The sequence below is a fragment of the Ailuropoda melanoleuca genome, chromosome 14 (assembly GCF_002007445.2).
Source record: "Ailuropoda melanoleuca isolate Jingjing chromosome 14, ASM200744v2, whole genome shotgun sequence".
Taxonomy (NCBI): Eukaryota; Metazoa; Chordata; class Mammalia; order Carnivora; family Ursidae; genus Ailuropoda; species Ailuropoda melanoleuca.
The window spans coordinates 81,537,398-81,559,164 of NC_048231.1; the positions used below are offsets into that span (position 1 = coordinate 81,537,398).

At 54.4% G+C, this 21,767-nt stretch overlaps 1 protein-coding gene across 7 annotated transcripts in view; it reads left to right on the forward strand.

Moving 5' to 3' along the window:
* CTIF (cap binding complex dependent translation initiation factor) overlaps nt 1–21,767 on the forward strand; it is a 280,083-nt gene that overhangs the window by 183,424 nt on the left and 74,892 nt on the right. For 6 of the 7 annotated variants that reach the window (XM_034643196.1, XM_034643197.1, XM_019804213.2 and 3 more), the window contains 2 exons: nt 5,708–6,200; nt 8,836–9,135. In XM_034643196.1, coding sequence (XP_034499087.1) covers nt 5,708–6,200; nt 8,836–9,135 — 793 coding nt within the window. The remainder of the gene's footprint in view (nt 1–5,707; nt 6,201–8,835; nt 9,136–21,767) is intronic. The other variant, XM_019804211.2, reaches the window with a different exon arrangement.

Below are 21,767 nucleotides of genomic sequence, written 5' to 3' on the forward strand. Positions count from 1 at the left end.
AAACCTGGACCCACACATCTGTGGATCTGAGACCAAGTGCTTCCTTTTGCCTGGCCACTGGGAGCAAAGCAGCTCACCCGCAGCCGGGCCAAACCTAAACCCACAGGTTTCGTGGTGAGTGGCCAGCTGGCCCCTAAAGGGAGGTATCGATGAAACCCGGGGCCAACACACGCAGAGGAGAGAGGAGCTAGTCTGGGCCAGCTCAGTCAGCGACCACTGACTAATATTTGTGAATGGCCAGAGCGGGGAAGCCTGGGTCTCCGTTGTTGGGGACCGAGGCCCAGCCCCCAGTCTGCGCCAGTGGCTAGGACTCTCTCAGCCCTTTCCCACACCCAGGACATGGGCCTCGTGTGGCCATCACCGCAGCAGATCTCAGTGGTCACTCGGCCCTTCTCTCCTGAGGGCTGGATCTGAGGGCAAACAGGAGACAGACAGGAGGTGGGCACTGGGGGCTGGGACTAGCTGTCAGGCTGGGCACACTCCGGAGGGTGTGTGGGACTTCACCTCCCTGAGCCTCCGTTGACTGATCTGTAAAATGGGAAGAAAGCTTCTTGACCAGCCTGCACACAGAGAGCAATCCCAGCGATCGGTGGCCCTGAGAACTAATCAGAGCTTTGAATAGAAAAGAGGAAAAAGGAAAGAAAAAGGCTTCGTGCCCATTGCCTCCATTGGCACCTGGCTCTTCCGTGCCCCCCCCACCAAGGGGCCACCCAGCCAATATCATTTGCCGCCCAGCCCCCCATCAGCCCTCTTCTTTTTGACTTCTTTGTCTTGCCTGCCCAGGTAGGAGGGGCGCCTAAGGGTGGATTCCCGGGCCTCCCCTCCTGCCTGCAGACAGCACTCCATGTATGCAAAGGAGCTGACACCCAGGCAGAATGGGTCTGAGAACACCCACTAAATACCCAGCAACCTGGGCATTCTTGGTCATTGCGGTATGGACAGAACTGGCTGGCTCCAAGGTCTTGCAAACTGGGATGACTTGGAATCCCAGGCCTCCCAAAATTTCCAGCAAGAATAGCAGAATGTCTGCAAGACCTAGCTGCTTTCTTTCTGAGCCCTTGACCACCAGCCATGTCGAAATTGCCTCCTTCCTCCTCCAGGTAGAAAGAAGTTTTGTTTTGTTTTTTTGTTTTGTTTTGTTTTGTGGGGGTAAGGAGGGAGGATGTTGGGCAGAGACAGGGAAATCCCTGATATGGCAAATGGGAAGACAGACCGTTTCAAGACAAATGCTGGGAAGGACTTGGTCAACCATCCTTTGGGGGCATTCCTTGGGCCATAGCTGCAGGCACCACAAATTTTCTAAATAAGGATGGGAAAAGTCGTGAAAATCAAGTGTTATCTGCCAGGGAATTTCCAAGGTTCTTCTCTGGGCTTAAAAATTACTCATACTCCGAGAACAAAGAGAGTGGAAGGAGAGAGGGCGAATTACTTGAAAGTCATTGAAAAATAAAAGCAGGGAGAATTCACAAAATGTCACAGGCATGTGGCACTCTGAGGAGGGGGGGGGCATGGAATTCCTCCCAGCTGCCTGCTCTCTCCCGACAGAGGCCGGTCTGTGCCTCTCAGGTGAGGGCCACCAGCTTCTGAGCCGACTTGTGGTTCGGGCATCTGGATTTAGGTCTGGGCAGTCTGAAGGCCAGTTGGTGATGCTGGAAAGAAGGTGACCCAGGGACTCATTTTGCGCATGGGCCCCAGCACTTGCCTGGGTACCAGTGCTTATGAGCCCCGCCCTTCGGTGAATGCAAACTGACCATCTTCCAGAACTTAAAGCATTGGTGCCTTGCTGATCCCTGTTTTTAGAATGAGTCCACTGGGGAATAAAACCGAGAGTTGTAGGCATGCCTGCGGAGGTGAGGGGTGTGAGATGGAGGGGCTGATTCTGAATCTCCCTGAGGACCAGGGCAGAGAGGCTCTTTGCACCGGGGATGTGCTTCAGACCAAATGAGATGGAGCCTGGACATCACGGATGAAAAATACCATGCGGGCCTCATGAGAAGGGCCCAGGGCACACCCAGGCTGCCGGACTCAGTTCCACATACCAGGTTTCCGTAGATGTTTCTAGAATGACTCTTAAATTATTAAAATAAATACAGACAACTAGAAACCCTGAACATTCTATTTAAACAGAAACATAAGAGGACTCCAAAAGGTTGAAGAGAAGGCAGACCAGCCTGGAACCATGGCGCCTGAGGAATGATAGAGTAATAACTTGCTCCATTTTCTTCCTGGCCTTACAGATCCCACACTTAGAGCTAAAGGAGCCGGCAACCCAGAAATGCCAGTAGGCACAGGCAGACCAAAAAGCCCCAACAAAAACCTGCGCTCTCTAGCCAAAGGACCAGGAAAGGGGCAGCCTTACAAGGCAGAAAACTCTTGGATGGTCAACACTCAACTGTAGGCAAACCTCCCAGAAAAAAAAGGAAGCTCTGCCCTGACCCACACAAGCAAAGGCCAAGGAAAGACCCAAGAGTTGACACTCGCCGGGCCGTGAGGGGGCTCCCAAATCCTCCACCAGGATGGCGTCAGAAAGGCTGAGTGAGGTCTTGGGACTTGTCCCCGTGGGGCACTGACCACCCCTCCCTCTGGGTCAATGGAGGCCACTTGGGGGGTAGCAGTGTGTGCCCCTCCTCTCCCTGCCAGGGAGGTGTCAGTGTGGGGAGCCAGAATTCCCACCCCTGCTCAGTAGTAAAGAGGACCTCCCTTGGGGTGTCAGAGAAGGCCCAGTAGGGAACCCGACCTCTACTCCCCGCTTGGCGGTAACCAGGCACGGCAGCCCTTTTGCTCCTGGAGCGAGGTCAGAGGAAGCCCGCTAAAACAGTTTCGAGACTCTGGACTTAATTAAGTCCAGACTCACGGAATATAATACCCAAGATGTCCAGGTTTCAACCAAAAATCTCCTAGTCATACTGAAACCCAGAAAGATCTCCACTGAATGAGAAAATACAATAGATGCCAAGACCAAGATGACAGAAATGTTAGAATTATCTGATGAAAGATTTTAAAGCAGCCGGCATAAAAATGCTTCAAAGGACAATTAGGAACACACTTGAAACAAGTGAAAAATTAGGTCTTGGCAGAGAAATAGAAGCTATAACAAAGACCCAAATGAAACTTAATAGTTAAATTAAAAACTCAATGCATGGCCTCAACAGCAGAATGTGGGGACGAGGGCAAGAAACCGGAGTACTGGAAGATAGAATAGAAACAATCCAGTCTGAGCCACAAAGAGAAAATAGGCTGGAGGTAAAAAGGTGAACAAGCTTCTGGGCCCTGGGAGTCCGTAATAGCATATCTAACATATGTGTTCTCAGAATCCGTCCAGTCGAGGAAGGAAAGGATGGGGCCGGAATTACCCAGAGAAATAGTGACTGAAAACAGCGTGTGTGTTGGTGGTGGGCATGTGAAATGGTACAGCCTCTCTGGAAAGAAGTTCAACAGTTTGGGGTTTTTTTTTTTAACTAAATAAGCAACTACCCTGGGGCACCTGAGTGGCTCAGTCGGTTAAGCATCAGACTCTTGGTTTCAATCTCAAGCTTGTCAGATGGAGCCCCACATGGGGGAGCCGGTGGGGGTTCTCTCGCTCCCTCGTCCTCTGCCCCTCCCCCTCTAACAAAAAGAGAAAAAGGAAAAGAAATTCATGTTCATTTAGAAAACACAAATAGAAAAGAAAAATCCTCGTCCCATCCCCCAGAGATAACCACTGTTAGCATTTTGGTGTGTCTGCTTCCAGATTTTTCTAGGCACAGAATTATTTGCCTTAAAAAATAGCACCATGGTACACATTCTACAACAGGTGCCTTCTTCCATCAACCAGAGTCAAGTCTTACACCGTGTTCCTGTTCAGTTTCTCCCTGTTAACACACATGCCATGATGAACACCGTTGTACCTACATCCCTGTGCAAGGCTTTTGATTATTTCCTTTGGATAAATTGCCACAGCTGGAACTACAAGGTCCAGTGGTTTACATGTTCTAGAGACTCGTGTAACAAATCGTCAGATTTCCTATCAGAAACATACTAATTTTTACTACTATACAATGTTTTATAGTTGCCATTTGTGTGCAAACAAAAGGCTACATACCTGTCTCTCACTTGACAACATTAATTCCCCCTTAAAAACCTTGCTAGTAGGGAAACCTTTTCAATGAAAAAAAAATGTTGTTTTCATTTATTTTAATGGGAAAGTGATATGTTTCACCTCAACCCAAGATGCCTCCAAATTCTCACAGGTACAAAATTATCAAGTGAACATTATAATTGAGTTTACGTAAGTAGTAATAGTTTCAAAGTAAATAAATACCTTTTTTGTTTATAAAATGCAAAGCAATGAAGGTCTGTTCTGCCCACCAGAGAGATCGGTCGCAAACAAGGGTATAAGCCTCATTCTTCAGAAGGTAAAGTCTTCTTTCTGGAAACTTCCTTCACCGACTTTGCAAGTTTTGAGGGGCTCTTGGTTATCTTGTTCTCCATCTGCACTGCATATAAGGTCAGGGTTTGGAGAATACCATGAGGATGGACACAAAAGGGCTCCCAGAGATGAAAGCAGGCTCTGTACACAAGACAGAGGGTCCCCAGCACACACCCTCCCATCCCCTCGCCTACCTTCAGTCCACAAATCAAAACGTTTGGGGCTCATCCCATGTGCACACCTCAAATCTGTTCCATGTGATGTTCTCTGCCTTCGAAAATAGTGTGTCCAGTAAATCAGTGAGTCAAATGTCACTTTTGTAGTACTTAGCTCGGACTCCCATAACAAAACACCAAGACAGGGTGGCTCAGCAACAGAAATTTAGTTTCTGGGAATTCTAGAGGCTGAAAGTCCAAGGTTAAGGTGTCTGCAAGAATTGGTGTCTTCTGGGGCATCTCCCCTTGCAGGTGGCTGTCTTGCCATCTCCTCACGCGGTCTTTCTTCTGTGTGCCTGCATCCCTGCTGTCTCTCTGTGTCTAGATTTCCTCTCATAAGGACACCAGTCAGATTGGATTGGGGCCCACCGTAATGGCCTAGCGGATTAACTTAATCCCCTCTTTAAGGGCCCTATCTTCAAATAGTCACATTCTGAGGTCGTAAGGATTGGGGCTTCCACATGTGTATTGTGGGGGTGGGGGACACACAATTCAGCCCGTGACAACTTTTCATTTGCACATTTTGTTAAGGGGCTTGGGGGTGGAAATGTCAATCTACCAAAAAAAAAAAAAGATTGTTTAATAAATGCTATAACTTTACAAGAGCCATTATGGTAAAAATTCATTAACAGGATAGATGTTACCAGACGCAGGTCGGTGTATATATCTTTGCGGGAACGTGCACGGAATATGTTTGGAAGCTTCCCAAAGTGGTCACAGTTGCTTCAAGAGAACAGAGCTGGGTGGCTGCCGTCAGGGTCGGGAGGATTCTCTCTCTCCTCTCGCGCCTCCTTTGAATTTGGTTCCCCACGCATGTGCTGATGGGTATTCTAATAAGGGAATAAAATAATACTTGAACTCAAAGAGCGACTTAGACCCTCGGGAATCACAGGGACGTGCCTGTCTCCCGCTCCGCTGTAGCCGCCGGCCCCAGTCACCGAGCCTGGCACGGAGGAGGTGCTCCGAAGGGAGCTCCGAGAACGAATGAATGAACAACTCAATGAATTGCTCTCCTGGTGTTTGGCACAGGGACCCTGCGCAGCCCTCCCGGTGACCCTCTGTGTCTTCCCCCTTTGCTTTGCAGACGGCAGCAGAGACCTCCCGGAGGGAACAAGCCGCAACAGCATGGTGACCACCAGCCAGGCAGTGCCAAACACAACAGGGACCACCAGAAATCCTACCAGGGGGGCTCGGCACCCCACCCCTCAGGGAGGCCCACCCATCACGGCTACAGCCAGAACCGGCGCTGGCACCACAGCAACATGAAACACCCACCAGGCGACAAGGGGGAGGCAGGCGCCCACCGCAATGCCAAAGAGACCGTGACCATGGAGAGCTCCAAACTTGAGGACGTCCTGGGGGACACTGGGCACAGCGGCCTCGAGCCCCCCCACAGCCCTGATGCCCCAGCCCCGGTGGCTTCTGACAGGTTGCCCCCACAGCAGCCAGGGGGTCCGGAGGCTGAGACAAAGCGTAAAGACAGTATTATTCCCGAGCGCATCGGGGACCGGCCCAAAATTACCCTGCTCCAGTCTTCCAAAGACAGGCTGCGGCGAAGGCTGAAAGAAAAGGTACCGGTAATTGCATTTTTGTTGTTCTCTTGCACCAGGGAGGACAGCACGAGGTAGGCACTTTGGTAGGTGGGCGCAGGGTTGAGGTGGCCACCACCACCTTAGGGGCCCCTAGCCATCAGAGGGCCGGCCCGTGGCCAGCTCTGCATGAACCCCTCCAGCACATTCCAGCTTCTCGCCTCCTGCCTCCCCCCTGAGAGGCCCTGGGGGGCACTGGGCACCAGCCCCCAGCCTGAGAGGGAAGGGGAAGAAGGGGCACATGCCCAAGGGGGATGGGAAGGGTGTGGGAAAGGCCTTTTCTTCCCTCCAGCCTTGTCTGTGGTCAGACACTGCCCTGATAGTGCTAAAAGGCATTTGGGGGGGACTCAAGAGCTGATACAATGAGAAGGACCGAGGCTTCTCCCTGAGGTAAGTGCCAGCCAGCTGCGGTCCCCGCCAGGGTCTGGAGCGAAGGTGAGCTGGGCGGAGTTCGAGCAGGCCTCAGCTTTGCAGTTCTCCTTCATCAGACAGCCGCCAGGGGAGGGTAAAGGGACAAAATTTAAGGAGGCCTTCATCCCCAGCATCCCACAGGAGCCAACCCTGCGCTGGCACAGCCCTGAGAGTGAGGGCCTTCTTAAATGTTGACTCCGCCTCCCGCTCCCAACCTCTCTGTCTTCACTTTCCCCCCTGGCCCTGGCTTCCAGAGCCTGGCTCGCTGATTCAGGAGGACAGGTCCCTGAGCCTCTAGCGAAGGGATGGGGCTATGTTGCTGGCAGCCTCAGGCCCACTGTGCTCACCCTAGCCCCCTTTCTGCCAGAAACACAGGAGAAGTCACCTTGGGGAGGAGCTGTTCCTGAGAAAGGCCAACTTGCCCCCAGCCCTCCCCAGAGTCCTCCTTCTGGGGCTTCTGCGGAGCTCGAAGCTCTGAGCTTCTCCCCGGCCTCTCTCAACTGCCTACTCTTCTCCACCCTTTGCCCAAGAAGCCAGGCCCAGGTCCACACTCAGGCAGGACGAGGCAGGTCAGACCTCTTCCCCAGTCAACGCTTGAAGCTGAGATGTTGCTCCCAGCATCCTTTGCGGACCCGAGTTCCCACCCCATGGGGCAAGCAGCTCTGAGGTCCAGGAGGAAAGCATCACTCATTTCCTCACTTCTCAAAGGTGGGAGCCTGGAAGCAGTTCCCAGCTGGTGACCAGTACGTCTTCTCCTGAAGACCTTCCAAGACATGTTCCTACAGCCTGGCTGGGGGCGAGCGTCATTTAGTACATTCCCTCCAGTTCTACTAAATGTAGCTGCAGGGTCACAGTAGAAACAACATGGGCTTGACAGTCCAGCAGACCAGCTGATGCTCACTCTGCCTTTGACTGGCTAGGTGACCTTGGGCAAGTCACCTAACCTCTCTGAGCCCCAGCTGACTCATCTGTACCGACCTTGCAGACAGACCATGAAGATGAAATGTCATGACATTCATAAAGACCCTTGTGGGTGGTTGTTACTTTATGTACAGACCACTCTTCTGCCCTGGGGCTCAGATAGTTGGGCAGTGGGGTGGGCAAGGAAGGGCTAGAACAGATAGGGTAGATCCATAACACCCATACATGGGTTTCAAGGACTCCCCTTAGATGAGGCCCCTGGATTCCTAGACCAGGAGGACATTGTCGCAGACAGTAGCAGGGCTCAGGGAGAGCTATGCACCGTCTAACCTCCTCATCTTACTGCTGAGTAAACTGAGGCCCAGAGAGTGGAACCACTGCCCATAGCCATATGGCTAGAGGCAGAAAGCAGGTTCTAGAACCCTGGTCTGTGCCTCCCAACCTAGAGCTCTCCTTGTTGAGAACAGAAGGGCAAGCGTGGGACCTCACTTTATGTCCCTGACCCTGCCCTTCACCCCGATCTCATATCCTAGCAGTTAGAGTGATCACGTGCTTGGCCATCAATCCATTGCATTTGAATAAATACTTTCGAGACTGTCAAATGCCATTTTCTTCCTTCACCAGCCCGGGTCTGGTCTACTTGCAGTAAAACTTCTTCAGGGTGTTGAGTTTATTGTTTGAAATTTCCTTCCAGGAAGTGCCAGTCAATTTAGTGGCCCATGGCAGGATTCCTTGGGAGATAGCAGTTGTTAGAGAAGGCCAGCACAGTCTCCTACAGCCATATTTACCCAGAGAACGTGATCGTCCTTGGGCTGTAGGAACCAAGAGTCTGGAAGACAAGATAGCCGTTCCATGGGTGCCTTTAACCAAGGTGGCAGGCATTTCGGATACTTCCTTCCTTCCTGCCCTTAGACTCAATATTTTGTTTGTTATCTAATTTCATCTTTTACAAGCCCCATCAAGTCATTTCTAGCTTGAGACATTTTATAGGCAAGTAGACAAACACAGCCAATATATATGGGAATCCTGGGTAGGAGTTAGAGCTTGCAAGAAGGATCAGCTCCAGACGTCACAGGAGCCAAGAAAAAGGTCAGCAGAGGACCCTGAGGCCCAAAGGTCCTTGGTGGAGGTCAGCATTCCGAGAGGGACCTTCTTGTCCCAGGTTCAAGAAGGTAGGGCTGGATCCTTTCTTGGGGGCGGCAGCCCTCCCTCCAACCGGTCACCCCCAGCGGTAACCCCCACCCCCTCGGCTCCACTCAGGCGCACCCCGGTTTGTCTCCCACACCCCCAGGATGAAGTGGCCGTGGAGACCACCAGCCCTCAGCAGAACAAGATGGACAAGTTGATTGAGATTCTAAACAGCATGCGGAACAACAGCAGCGACGTGGACGCCAAGCTCACCACCTTCATGGAGGAGGCCCAGAACTCGACCAACTCCGAGGAGATGCTGGGCGAGATCGTCCGGACCATCTACCAGAAGGCCGTGTCCGACCGCAGCTTCGCCTTCACGGCCGCCAAGCTCTGCGACAAGATGGCGCTCTTCATGGTGGAGGGCACTAAGTTCCGGAGCCTGCTTCTGAACATGCTCCAGGTAACCGGACACCGGCAGCTGCGCCTCCCCGGCCCCACCCCGCCCTGCCGCGCCGCCCCTGGGTTATTACTAGAGAGAAGGCTGCAGATTCTGACCACAGTGGAACTTTTCCCGAGTTCCACCCTCGCCCGATTAATTATAGAAAATAAAAAGGCACTCGAGGGGCGAGGGATGAGTGTCCGGATTTGCATGTGTTTATGTGAGGGCTCCATGGTTACAATGAACCAATATAATTTTATAGGTGTTTCATGTTTAACCAGCCTTTCCCTCTTTCTATTTCCATGATAAGAGCGCTGACGCTTGGTCTTAACCCGGCTCTGTGCTTTGACCTCTCCGCGTCCCAGTAGACGTGAACTTGGTGTGGACTTCTCTGTTCCTCCTCCTCTTCCTCCTGCCCAGGACCACCACCCACCCCCCAGCCCCTGGTGGTGGTGTAGCTGGTGCTTAGATGGGGGTGAGCAGAAGGCACAAAGGCTTGGAGCAGGACAGGTTTGGTCTGGCTGCCGATACACTGGGCTTCCTGAACCCCCCTTTAAGGCAGAGGGGAAGCATAGAGATCCAAGACTGTCTTGTTCCTAGGTGCCTTCCCACTCAGAATCCCTCCAGAGAGCTTAATTCTGATCCTTTTCGTCTCTTCCTGCATGGGTGCCAGTGCTCAGTGCTGTTTTATCGGTGTCAGAGGGTAGTAGGTATGGATGAGGGTGCATAGACTAAGACGATTCCATCTAGTGAGCTGGAGACCGGTACCCACTCCTCTGTCATGGGTGCTAGCAGGTGAACTGGTGGCATCAAGGAGAAGTAGCAGGTGGCATGGCACGGCCACCACACCTGGGGACTCTTGGCTGCAGAAAAGTCATCTCTACTCTGACTTTGTACCTTAGACTAGCTGAGCTGTGAACTGAGTTTCCAGTCCAGATCAGGTAAGATAGGAGCCTGGAATTTCTGAATGCCGAGTTCCAGACCTGGGAGAGACCCCTGCAGGTCTGTCTGAGCAAGGGTGAGCGTAGGATAGGTCATCCAAACCAAAGTCCTTCTCAGAGGCAAGGGGCTCTATCCATAATTACACCCAGACACCAGGCGTAAACCAAGGCATGTGGTCACGCCGGTCTTAACCAGCTGGTTCAAAGTCTGCCGTTTCTTCCCCAAAATACAGGGAGGAGGGAGCCCCCTCTATGTGCTGCCCACAGGGCTCCATCCCTGCTGTCCTCCCCTCTTCCTGGGGAGTCTGCCCACTGCAACTTGAGCCGTCGCTGGCCAGCCCGGGTGGCTTCTCTCCAGCTCCAGGCCCCGATCAGGTTCCCATTCCTGGATCGCCCACGCTCCCCTGGTGACGAATTCCCGCATTACCTGAGGGATTTGCACATCGGGCATGTTCCTCACGGGCCGGAATGTCCTGGGAGAGTGTGGAGGGTGGCGGCGGGGAGCAGTGTACTGCCAAGCACGGGGGAGTCAGGGACGGGATCGGCCTTTGGCTTTGGTTTTTCTTCTTTTTCAGAGAAGGGCCAGGATAGGGCAAGACTTGTAGACAATGGCTGCCAGCTCCAAGTAACCTAGCCAGAGCCAGTGGTGGACAGACATCCAGGGTGTGGGGACAAGACACACCCAGCCGGGAAGGGCAGCTGGCCGCAGGGTCCACCCAGGATCCTGCCCGGGTCAGGCATCTCTTCCAACGACCTGTGGTCAGAGCAGCCTTGCCCACAGTGTCCGGCAGGGCATCCAACCTGGGACATGCTCAGCCACAGAAGGGGCTCTGTGGCACACCCGCCTCTCCACCAGCCACAAAGTGGACTGGCTCAGCACAGCAGGAAGGGAACCTGTTTGGCCCCACCGAACTCGATGAGTCCCCTTTGCATCCCCCGGCTAATAACGTCTTGTAGAATGAATGTGCCAAGAGACATAGTTTGGCAAATGCTAGTGCAGGGCAAGAGCACTAAATAAAGAGCCGGGAACCAGGGCTTCTCGACCGGATTCAGCGGTCATCTGCTGGAGCTGGGCCTCTGCTGCTCCCACCGGGCAGTGCTTGGCTTGGCTGCTTGACCCTCATCCGTGGACCTTGCAGGTTGATGCTGCTAGAGATGAGTCAGGGGCCTCGAGGGGGGACACAAGGGGCCCACGGGAGCCTCCTTCACCCTCACTTTTCCTGGGCCCTGCCACTCACTGCCAGACACAGTCCTGGATGTGCCTAGTCCTCAGAACCCCACCCGCCCCCTAGCATGGCTCAATGTCGGGTATGACATATGCTTTGAGAGCCAGCCCAAGAGTCCCAGCCCTACGATGCCACCTCGTCTCTGGGGCAGAGGAGGGCTGTCAGCCCCACATCTGCCATTTGCCTGGGTAGAGTATTTGTGGGTCAGGTATTGAGAAATCAAAATGTCCCCCATAGGCCCCATCACCCCCTGTTCACCGCTGGCAGCCCCAGCTCCTGTGTAAGCTAAGGAGAGAGCCCCTTGAAGGGCTTGAGCTGGACACTGACTTTCAAGGTGGGTAGGCTGGATATGCTGGCGTGAGGCTGCCTCTGAGCTCCTGACGGCCCCACTCCCTGATTACGGGGCCCAGAGGCAGCCAACCCTGTGGGTCTGCTTGGGCCGCCTCGGGCCCTGCTGCTTCTCCCTGGCACCGAGGAGGGGGCAGATTGAAGTCAGCTTTCCAAGCAGCATGATTCATGGCCATTCACCACCCCAGATCCACAAGGTACAAGAGGGAAATGGACGTGGCTTATCAAACCCCACTTTCCTTCTTCGCGCCCACAAGGGTGTCTTTTTTGACTTGCCTTCATTTTCTGGCGAACCTGAGTTGTGTCCCCCTCCTGGTAGACCGCCTCCGGCCCCCGGAGCTCTTCCCTTCCCCTTCTTCCAGTGCAGCTCATACTCGGCTCCATCCTCTCGAGGCCCACTTCCTCTGGATCTCCAGCCAGTCACTTCGGTGGCCTCTGAGATGCCCCTCATGCGGCCAGTTGGGCTGCTGCCTCCACGTCAGAGGCCCGGCTTAGCGATGCTGGCTGCAATGGGGCCAGGGTGTGAAGTGCCCTATGAACACAGCTCCCAGCACTGGCTTTGGACGGTGCCTTCCTTGGCCGACTGCTTCTGCTGCCCGGGTTTCAGCAGTGGGAGCTGGCAGCATAGAGGGAGGGGGCAGGCTCTGGTCTAGTGGACATTCTGGTAGAGGTGTGAGAGCTGCCCGCCAGGCTAGGGTGCAGACCCTGCGGGGCTGTGAGTGGGGCCAAAGGGAGGTCAAAGGACCCTTCCCAGCCAGGGACTCAGCATGGTCCTTTCTGGCAGGACAATGCCGGAGCCCCTAGGGCTTCAGTGGACCCATCTCCGATCCCACAGCTCAAAAATGGTCTTCCATTTTTACATCAAAACCAAGTCTTTTTGCCTTAAATATGGTCCTTTTCTTACTGTTCTTGTAAATAAAATTCTACTTATTCAACAGACATTTCTTAAATGTCTGTATGCGTCAAGCATTAGATCAGTGCTTCTCAAACTTGAATGGGCTTTTGAATCATCTGGTATTTCACTTAAATGCAGATATGGTTCCTTCATTCTGAGTGCACACTGAGATTCTCAGGTCTGACGAGCTCCCAGGTGACATGGGCGCTTGGGCCCAGGGACCTGACATGTTGAGGCACAAGGCCTTGTATTGGATGACTGATGGTTTGGGGGTGATGGGTCAGTTTCACAGATGGGCCCACTGAGGCACAGTGGGAACACTGAGTTTCAGCCACCGGGTTTTCTGTAGGCCAGCAGTTCTCAGCCTACCTGCCCATCAGAATCGTATGGAGAGGAGCTTTTAAAACCTACTGGTACAGGGGTCCTACCCCACCCAGACCAGTTGAATTTGCTTGTCCAGGGACAGGCTGGCCATGCTTTTGAAAGCTCTCCCCCAGTGATGCTGCTGTGTAGGTAGGTGGGTACCACCTGTGAGGTAGAGAGACTCCAGAGATGTCCTGACTGTGCCGCCGTTGTCTCCTATGACCCAGCTGGCCCTGCCTGTCATCCCGTGAGCCAGTCAAGAAATTCGTAGCAGGTACTGGACTCTTCCTTGAGTAGTGGGGAGGGCGCGGAGCCTGAGCTGGGGAGCGAACACCAGAGCAGGGGACATGGCCACTGAAACAGTCCCTTTGCTTGTCCGGCCTCGAGTTCCCCTCTGGGCAGCGAGGAGGCTGTTCTGGACCATCCTGGGGGGCCCTTTCTCACATTCCTCGCCATCATGCCAGGGTTCCTCCAGGAGCTGCTCCACACTAACCACGTCAACCAGGCGGGAGCCCAGAGCCGCCTCTCCTCGCCGCTGGCCCTATTCCTCTCTGTCCTCGGCTTGTCTCCCCGTGTCCTTTTCCTTTTCCTTGGCCTCGGACATTTGTCGGAGCAGGTATCACGTGTTTTAGGAAAAGGACCTCACTCTGAACCCACATGGCCAGGGTGTGCCAGAGGCCGGGCCACCCGGGAAAGCCGGGGAGGCGATTGGCTTCACTGCCTAGCGTGCGTCCCTCCACCCCCTCCCACCCGGCGCCGACTTCACGTGTGCAGGGTCCCACACCCGCTAGAGTGTGTGCCTTGCTGCTTTCTGACGTTTAGGAGAATGTGGGGTGCCCAGGCCCCCCGGGTGACAGAAGTCACCAGAACTCTCGGCCTTGATCCTTACCCAGGAATTGCAGGATGATAATGCAGTGGGGCGGGGGGAGGGGAGGCTCCAGCTTCACGGGGTGGAGAAGAATGACAGTGCCTCTTTTTATGGGACCTCTGGAATGAGAGGAATTGGAGGCCCGAGCGCCCTCCGCCCAGCACTGCCCTGTCACCACCCCAGGCCTTTCACTTGGGCTCCGGGAGTGCTCTCTGCCGAGGTATGCCTGGGTAGTACGAGTTCAAGCCCTCCTCTGTTGAAATGTGCGCGCCCTGTTTAGCCAAGAGGTGTCTGCATCTGAGCTATGTGGAGCGAAGTATTATTAGAGCAAGCATCAGTGTGTCTGTAACTGACCCTGGCTCTCCCTAGCAACCGTTGCCAACAACACATCTAACAGAAGGATGCGATACCTTTTTTGAAAAAAAAAACAAAAAACAAAAAACAACTCATCTCAACTCAAGTCGTAAGCACAGCAGGGCTGTTGTGAAAAAAAACCAAACAAAACAAAATGCCAAATCGGAACCTGGCATATGACCAGATTTCAGAATAAATTCTTCTCCACCAGCACCTTCTCTAAGATTGTCTCTTAAAAAAAAAAAAAAACTGGCTTCAAGCTACAGAACAGATAAACTCTTGTGTTTCTGGCTGGGTCACCAGTCAGCACTGTGTTTGGGGCTTTCGATACGTGGAAACTCCATTGAGTGGTGCCGGGGCTGCATGGGGCTTCTGAGGGGGTCTCTGGGAGTGATTTTAGCTATGGGTTTTAGGCCCAGAAGGCACAGTCGAGATTTCCTGGCCTGGTTACCCCATCAGTACATCAGAAACATAAGATATACCTCCAGGGCTGGTGTGACAGGTATACCTTACTCTTGCCCTGTTTCTCCCATCCTCTGCCCCCTGTCTTGGTCCGCCATTTGCTGGTTTGGGCAGAGGCCCTGGGCCATCCTTTTAACTGCACTCATCGGAGAGAACTTGCTTCTCTGCTGGTTCTTGCAAGGTTTCAGGAAAATCAAACCTGTTCCTCTTCACCCACAATCTGGAGTTCCTAACTCCCATCTTTTACAGGGGGAGAAGGGGCTAACGTTGATTCTTGGGGTTGTAACCAGCTCTAAATGTAAACTCTTGAGAGCAGGAGTCCTGGCTAAGGTGGCATCAGTCCCCAGCTGCTGGCCTCATGACTTGGACATAGTAGGTGCTCAGGAAATGCTTGTAAGGGAAGGATGGAGCCCTCCGTCTTAGGTTCCAGTGCTCCCTGGTGTGTGATGGGCTCCTCCACTCCTGAGCACTCCATGTGTGAACGTCAAGACTCTCCCTCTGACCTAGGTTCCAGGGCAGGAGTCCTTCCCCATGTTTACAGATGAGAAAAGTGGCTCAGGAAAGCTACAAGCCTTACCCAAAGTCATGGGGTTGAATGGGGGCTGTTAGTCCAGCACCCCAAGCTCCTGGCTCCCATGCCACCTCCCCCAGATAGGGTGTAAGGGTCAGAAAGTGGGGAAGATCAGGAATCTGTCTCCTGAGGCTGTCAGTGGGGATTCCAAAATCCACCCTTCCGGTATAATCCCGCTGCATTGCCAGCGGTCTCTGAGTCTGAGCTTTCTGGGCCAGTGGAGGACTAAGGGTGTCTGAGGAAACACCTTCACTCTCCATTGGCTTTATCCAGATGAACCACACAGCTGCTATTCCTGAGGTGAGGGCCGGTTCTCCCCCTCACACCCTCTCCCTGCTCAGACCTCCCTCACCTCTGCACGCCCACCACTGAGCCGACGTGCACTCCAGGCATGGAAACTAATTTTACTGTTGGCCCGAGCCAGGCATACCCAGGGATAGAAGCGCATTGTTCTGTGCATTCCAGAGCCTGAGCAAAGCCTGGGGCTGTACCCACCCCGAGTTCCCCTCCACTGGTTGCTAGAAATCAAGAGGGGATAAAAGCAAAGGGCTCTCGGCCGTGTAGACCGCTTTCCCCGTGGACAGATTGTCGATGGCGATTGCAAAGACCCACAAAAGCTCTTTTTTTCTTTAAAAAAAAAAAAAAGTTGCCTCACCTGCTGGCTGGGGTGCAAGCACCCGTTGAGTCATTATGCTTGCCTGTACTGCAGTCCATGCCCTGTGAGGGCCACGGGGAGCTGCACACATATTCCCCCGACGGTGGGCACCAGCAAGCCTGCCTCACATGCCATGGGAGACCAACTGTCCCAGGAGCTTGACCTTCTGCACCAGAGTCCGTGGCAGGCACAGCTACCACGCCAGGGAGAGCTGATGCTTGGCTGCTGCCAGGCTTAGTCTACCCTACCAGCCCCAGTGGAGACACACTTGTTGCCCACCCTGGCTTTGGAATGAGTGGATCGTACCTTCTTTCTCCCAGTCCTCATTTCTTCCTCTCAACAAACCCGTTATCAAGCTTTTGCTGCGTATCTTGCCCCCTGGCCCAGCCTGCCTATGTGTCATCTCTGTTAATCGCCCACCCCTCTGGTCTCTTCCCAGTTTGTGCAGGTGGACGTACTGTCCAAAGGCTTAGTGTTGCACTTGAAGCCCCAGCTGGAATGTCTCAAAAGCCCCAGGTTTCTCACGTTGTTCAACTTGGGGTGGCGTGGGGTGGAGGGGGTGGGAGGACATGGTGGTTTTCAAAAGTACTAAATGGAATTTCAGAGTGCTGGGTGAGACAGAAGCAGCCCATGACTTGAACACGAAGAAAGCTTTTTGAATTTTCAATGGGAAAATAAGCAGAGGAAAGAAAATGATCGTGGACCCTCAGAGAGTCCCAGAAGGGGCCCGGAGCAGCAGCTTGCCCGTTACTGTTTTCTTGTCAGAGGCTGTGTCCCTTGGCGTCTTAGGAGCAAAGGTTGTGTTCTTGTCATCTTTGTGCCCCCCGCACCATGCCAACAACATAGTGGGTACTCGGCCAGCATCAGATGGTTGGTTCCAGGAGCTTCAGTCCAGCGGGGACAAAGGAGCATTGGTGGCAGCAGAAGGGGACAGATTCAGTGTACTGCTCCCACCATCTCTGGGCCAGGGGAGCTTTACCCGAGTCAGAAATTGTTTCGCCATCACCCATGTCCCTTGCCAGGCCGTGTCCTCCTCCCTGCATACCCTCACCCCCCACCCCGGCATCGTTTTCCCTGCTAAATCCCCTGATAGAACTTGGCCAGGCGCTTCCCTGTCTGAGGCTGCCATGCCGAGGCGGGCACTGTAGATAAGTGGGTTATCGGAGAAGGCCAGCTCGGGTGTCCCGGGCCCCAGAGGGTCACCCCTGGCTGGCTGGCAGCTCACCCCCAGCACCTCCTCCTTCCCCCTTTCCCAGAGCCAGGCCAGCAGGAGACAGCAGATTCTCCCCGCAGCTCAGCGAGTGGCCAGCCCCCAGCCGCCACTGGGAATCCGAGCTATGCTAAGCCACTCCAGATCACAGCATCGCTGCCCTGCCCAGGCACGGCCGGCCCAGACAGGGCGCCTCTACCTGCCCTGGCTGCCTCTGGAAAGCTGGCACTGCCTGGGCCGATGGAAAAAATCTCCCTGCAGGTTATGTAACTGCTCACCACCCTGTCCCTGGCTCCCCAGGGAGGCTTGCAGCCACCACCAGGGAAGAGCGGCAGTCTCCGGGCAGGGAGTGGATGGCGGAAGGTCATTCCTTCAAAGAGAAGTCAGTAGTCTTGAGTCACTGTCCATGCTCTTCCTCTGAACCCAGGGTTCACAAGACCCCAAGGAGGCTGCTGTTCGCCGTAGCTTGGGGAGCTCAGACACCTGCCCCAGCCTTGTAGCCCAGAAGAGCGAGAAAGGCTTGTCAAGGGACCTGGACTCAGCAGGAGGGGCTGAAAAGGAGAACGGGAAGGATGGTGTCATTGTTGGCTTATTTGGTTTGGTTAGGTTTCTTTATTTGGCCTTTTTTTTATGGTGATAAAATATATGCAACATAACATTTACCATTTGAACTGCGTGTAAGCACCTGAGTAACCCCAAGCACAGCCACAAGGTCACACAGCCTCTACCACCATCCACCCCCAGAACCTCTCATCATCCCAGACAGAAGCCCTGTAGCCACCAGACAGTAACCCCCCAGCCCCTCACCTCTCTCCATGCCTCTCATGCTCTACACACACGTACCGCACAGACACGGATTCACAAGATAGTTGCCCTTGTGTGTCTGGCTGATGTCACCTAGCAGAGTGGTTTCAAGGTTCATCCATGTAGCACACATCAGAACGTCCTTCCTTGTCACGGCTGAACAATACTCCATTGTGTGGATCTGCCCATTTTGTCTATCCATTCAGTCATCATCAGACACTTGGGTTGTGTTGTCCTTTGGCTATTGTGAGTCACACCGCTGTGAACGTGCATATACAGGCATCTGTTTGGCCCCTTCTTTCCATTCTTGTGGGTCTATGCCTAGAAGTGGAATTGCTGAACCACATGGAAATTCTACTTTTAACTGCCAAACTGCTTTCTGGGAGGTTGTTTTTGATGGGGGAGATATAATGAGCCAAGACCCAAAGAAACGATGCAGGTAAGGGACAGTGGGAACACCGGCTGGCCTGGAATCAGGGTGTAAGTGGAGAGTTGGAGGAAGTCCGTAAGATGGAACGGAAGGGTTTGGACTTTATGGAGTAGGACCAGGGAGCCATTATTGTTTCTTGAGCTGTAGCATCCCAAGGTTAACTAAAAATCAGAGAACGGTAGGGACCTGAGGGGAGGATCTATAGATTACCCATTCAACCCTTTCATATTGTAGATGAGAGACTAGAGGCCTAGGAAGGTTAACAGAAGCCACGCTCCAGAAGGACATGTATGATGGGTTATAGGATGTTATGCTGGGAAATCTGGAAATCTCTTACATCAGAGAACCACGAGTTCTGGGTGACCACAGTGCTGCTCCAGGCGCACCTCCCCCTTGCCCTTCTTGCCCCCGTACCTGCGTGCATTGGCTCTGTTCTGGATGCCTGGCATGAATGAGAGTGACTTATCAGAAGTTAAAGAGAGTGGGAATGGGGCGGAGATGGTTGAGGGGATGGAAAGAGGATGACAGGACAATGATGTAAATAGCCAGCAAGAGTGTCACTCTTGTCTTGAACTTGCTGCTTTCAGGGAAGCTGGTTTCCAGCCCCCTAGACAAATAAGAGGTCCCCATAAGTGGAGAGAAGTCTTCCCAGCTCCCATCTGGGTGGCTACTGAGCGGTCACCAGGCATCCCAGGGTGCAGAGTGCAATGCAAGGGGCCTCGGGGAAGCCGCTTGCCTCGCCGATCATCCCACTCTTGACAGTCCCCGCTGGGACTGAGCACATTCCGGAGGGGTTGTGCCACCATACGTGTGCGAGCCTGGATTGTTTGCGACCGAGAGCCACCACACTGCTGTATAGGGTCCAATTCAGCCTCGGAGCAGGGGTGATACCGAAGGAGGGGGTAGCCTAGGCGGCATTCAGGGATGGCCGGGCTCCAGCTGCAGCTGATGAACGTCTCTCCGTAGTTGGGATAAGTGCGTTCTTGCACAGCTGCGTATAAATCAGAGCTCCACGTGTTGGACTCGCACTTGCCATTGACCCCCGTTACACAACAGTCATTACATTGCTCTGGATGCTGAAAGAACCCTGATTAAAGGAGTAGTATGTCTAACACCGTGTGGAAGCAGAGTCACTTGGAATCCAGTGTGTAGGCCACAGAGACTGCCACGTGGCAGAAGAAATCACTGGTGAAGCCCAGCGTCAAACCCCCACCCGGTCCAGTGTCTAACCCTGGTTCTGGTGCCAGTCAGCTGGCGACTTTGGGCAGATCTCGCATTTCGGCTGCCCTCCACTTACTCTTCCATTAAATGGGGTGATAATACCTGTGTCCTCTTAAGGCTCCTCCCCCAAGAGGAACTTTGGAATTTTGTAATATCATGTTTTTCCCTTTGCCCTTGATGAATCCCATTCATCAAGGTTCCTAGGAGAGCCCCCCCCCCCCAGACCTTCTGCAAGCCCAGGGGCCACCAACTTGTGCTAGAACTTGGGATTCAGATGTGGCATCCTGGCTAGCCCTGGGATTCAGCTTCAAGGAAAGCCCTCACAGGTGCCCTGGGGCTGGCGTGGAGGCCCTGCTGGGTGCCCCGTGCTCAACACTATTAAACCCCAGTGAAGCGGGGGCACTGGCCTCTAGCAATTAGATGTCTGCTGGAGGGGCAAGACCAGCTTAACCAGAGAGCAGTTTAGGAAAGTCAGAGAAGGGGGCAAGCCCTTTAAGTGCTAGCAGCTGGGGAAGGCTTCCTGGAGGAGGAGGCATGAAAGAAGAGACAAGATTTGGGGAGCCAGAGGAAAACAGGAAGAAGGAGCCAAAGCAAAGGCTTGTAGGTGAGAGGAGCCTGTGGGGCCTAGTTGTGTGGGGGAGCCTGGCGGGATGAGGCAGGTGGTGCCCTGCCAGCCTGGCCGAGGGTGTCCAGGAAGCACAGGGAGCTCCGCCATTGTCAGCAAGCCCCGGTGTGAAGCTGCCCAGCCAGACAGCGACCCCAGGCCACAGTCACCACACTGGCCCTTTCATCTGCGGGCACTTGCTTCTCACCATTGCAAGCCAAGATGGTTTTAGTCCAGACCTAAAACTTCTCCTTCAAGAGTAGCATGCTCCCCGCCAGCCTTGGGCCATAAACTGTCTTGGGCAAGGGGCAGGGAGGGCCGCTGCATCTGGGGCCCCAGGCAGCCTGCTGCGGGAGCCCGGGATGCCAGGGTGTCCCTGAGGCAGATGGCAGGGGGCCTGGCAGTCGAGGGCAGGGTCCCAGGTGCCCACTTCACGTGGCTCACTCAGCCTCTCCTTATGGATCTGCTGCTCCGGGGAGCAGTCTGGAGGTGGGTGCCCACATGCTTCTCTCCACGCAGACACCCAGCCCCCTCCTCCTGCCACAGTCCATTAGCCCACAGGGAACCAGAAGCAGGGCGGCGGGTGAGGCCGTGGGGCCGGGCAGCCTCACAGAGCCTCACTGCTCTGCTCTTATCTCCCCCTCCTCCGCAGAAGCCCCTTCTCCTCCTCCCCCCAGGACGTGTTTTCTGGCCTGTCTCAGCGGGGAGAGCAGTCGACAGAAGTCTGAAGCCAGTCTGGTCCAGCTCCACCCGCTCTGGGCCTCAGGGTCCTCCCGTGGTCTGGGGGTCGGCCTTCCCACGGGGCAGCGGGGCTCCTGGCTCCTTCTGTCTGGCTCCCTCAGTCCCTTGAGCACCGTGGGCTTATGAAGGTTGGGTGCAGGACCAAGGAGAGCCATGAAGGTTGGGTGCAGGACCAAGGAGAGCCAGGAAGATATTTGGGAGTTGCTTAGGGGCTGGAAGAGAAGATGGGGCGTGCTCAGGAGCGGATTTGAAGGTGTGTTGGAGGAGGGACCGAGGCCCCAGCCGGCTGGGTTCTAGCTCCTACCCTGCATTTCTCCAGCTGCGTGACCTCGGGCCAGCCCTCCCACCCATCTGGTGGCTTCCTCATCCATAAAATAAAGGGGTCAGAAGGGCAGTTTCGAAGTCCCTCTCAGCTCTGTTATTCTAGAGCAGACGTGCTGGGCACACAGAGTGCGTGCTCATTGCCCACTGCAATCGGTCAGTGGGTTGATCAGTGAAGAGCAGCCCCCAGCAGCCCCTGGCAGACGCCTAGGGGGTGTGGATGGGGGGAGGTCTGCCCTGCTGTCTGCTCCTCCCTGCCCTCCTGCCTGGTCTGTGGAGTCCGCGCCCTCCTAGGGGCAGAGCAGCCTGCAGGGGGCGCCAGCACGCAAGGCTGGCCTCACCTGCCCGCAGGCCCTTCCTGGGCCAACCCAACGTCTTGGCATCCTGGGGGTTTTCCCACGGGGGAAGATTGAAGCCATATGATGGTCGCTCTGCCACAAAGCCACCCTCCCATGTGCAATTTCTAGCCCCTCAGGGGCCCCAGCCCTGAGTCCAGCAACCTCAGTCTGAGGGTCCCTTCCAGACGTCTGTGGCAAGCCCGCAGAGCGCTCACTCTGCCAGTGTCTGGGTGTTCCGGTCCGGTGTCTAGCTGGAGGCCCCTTTCCCCCTCCCTTTTCATCAGGCAGTCACTCTGCAGGC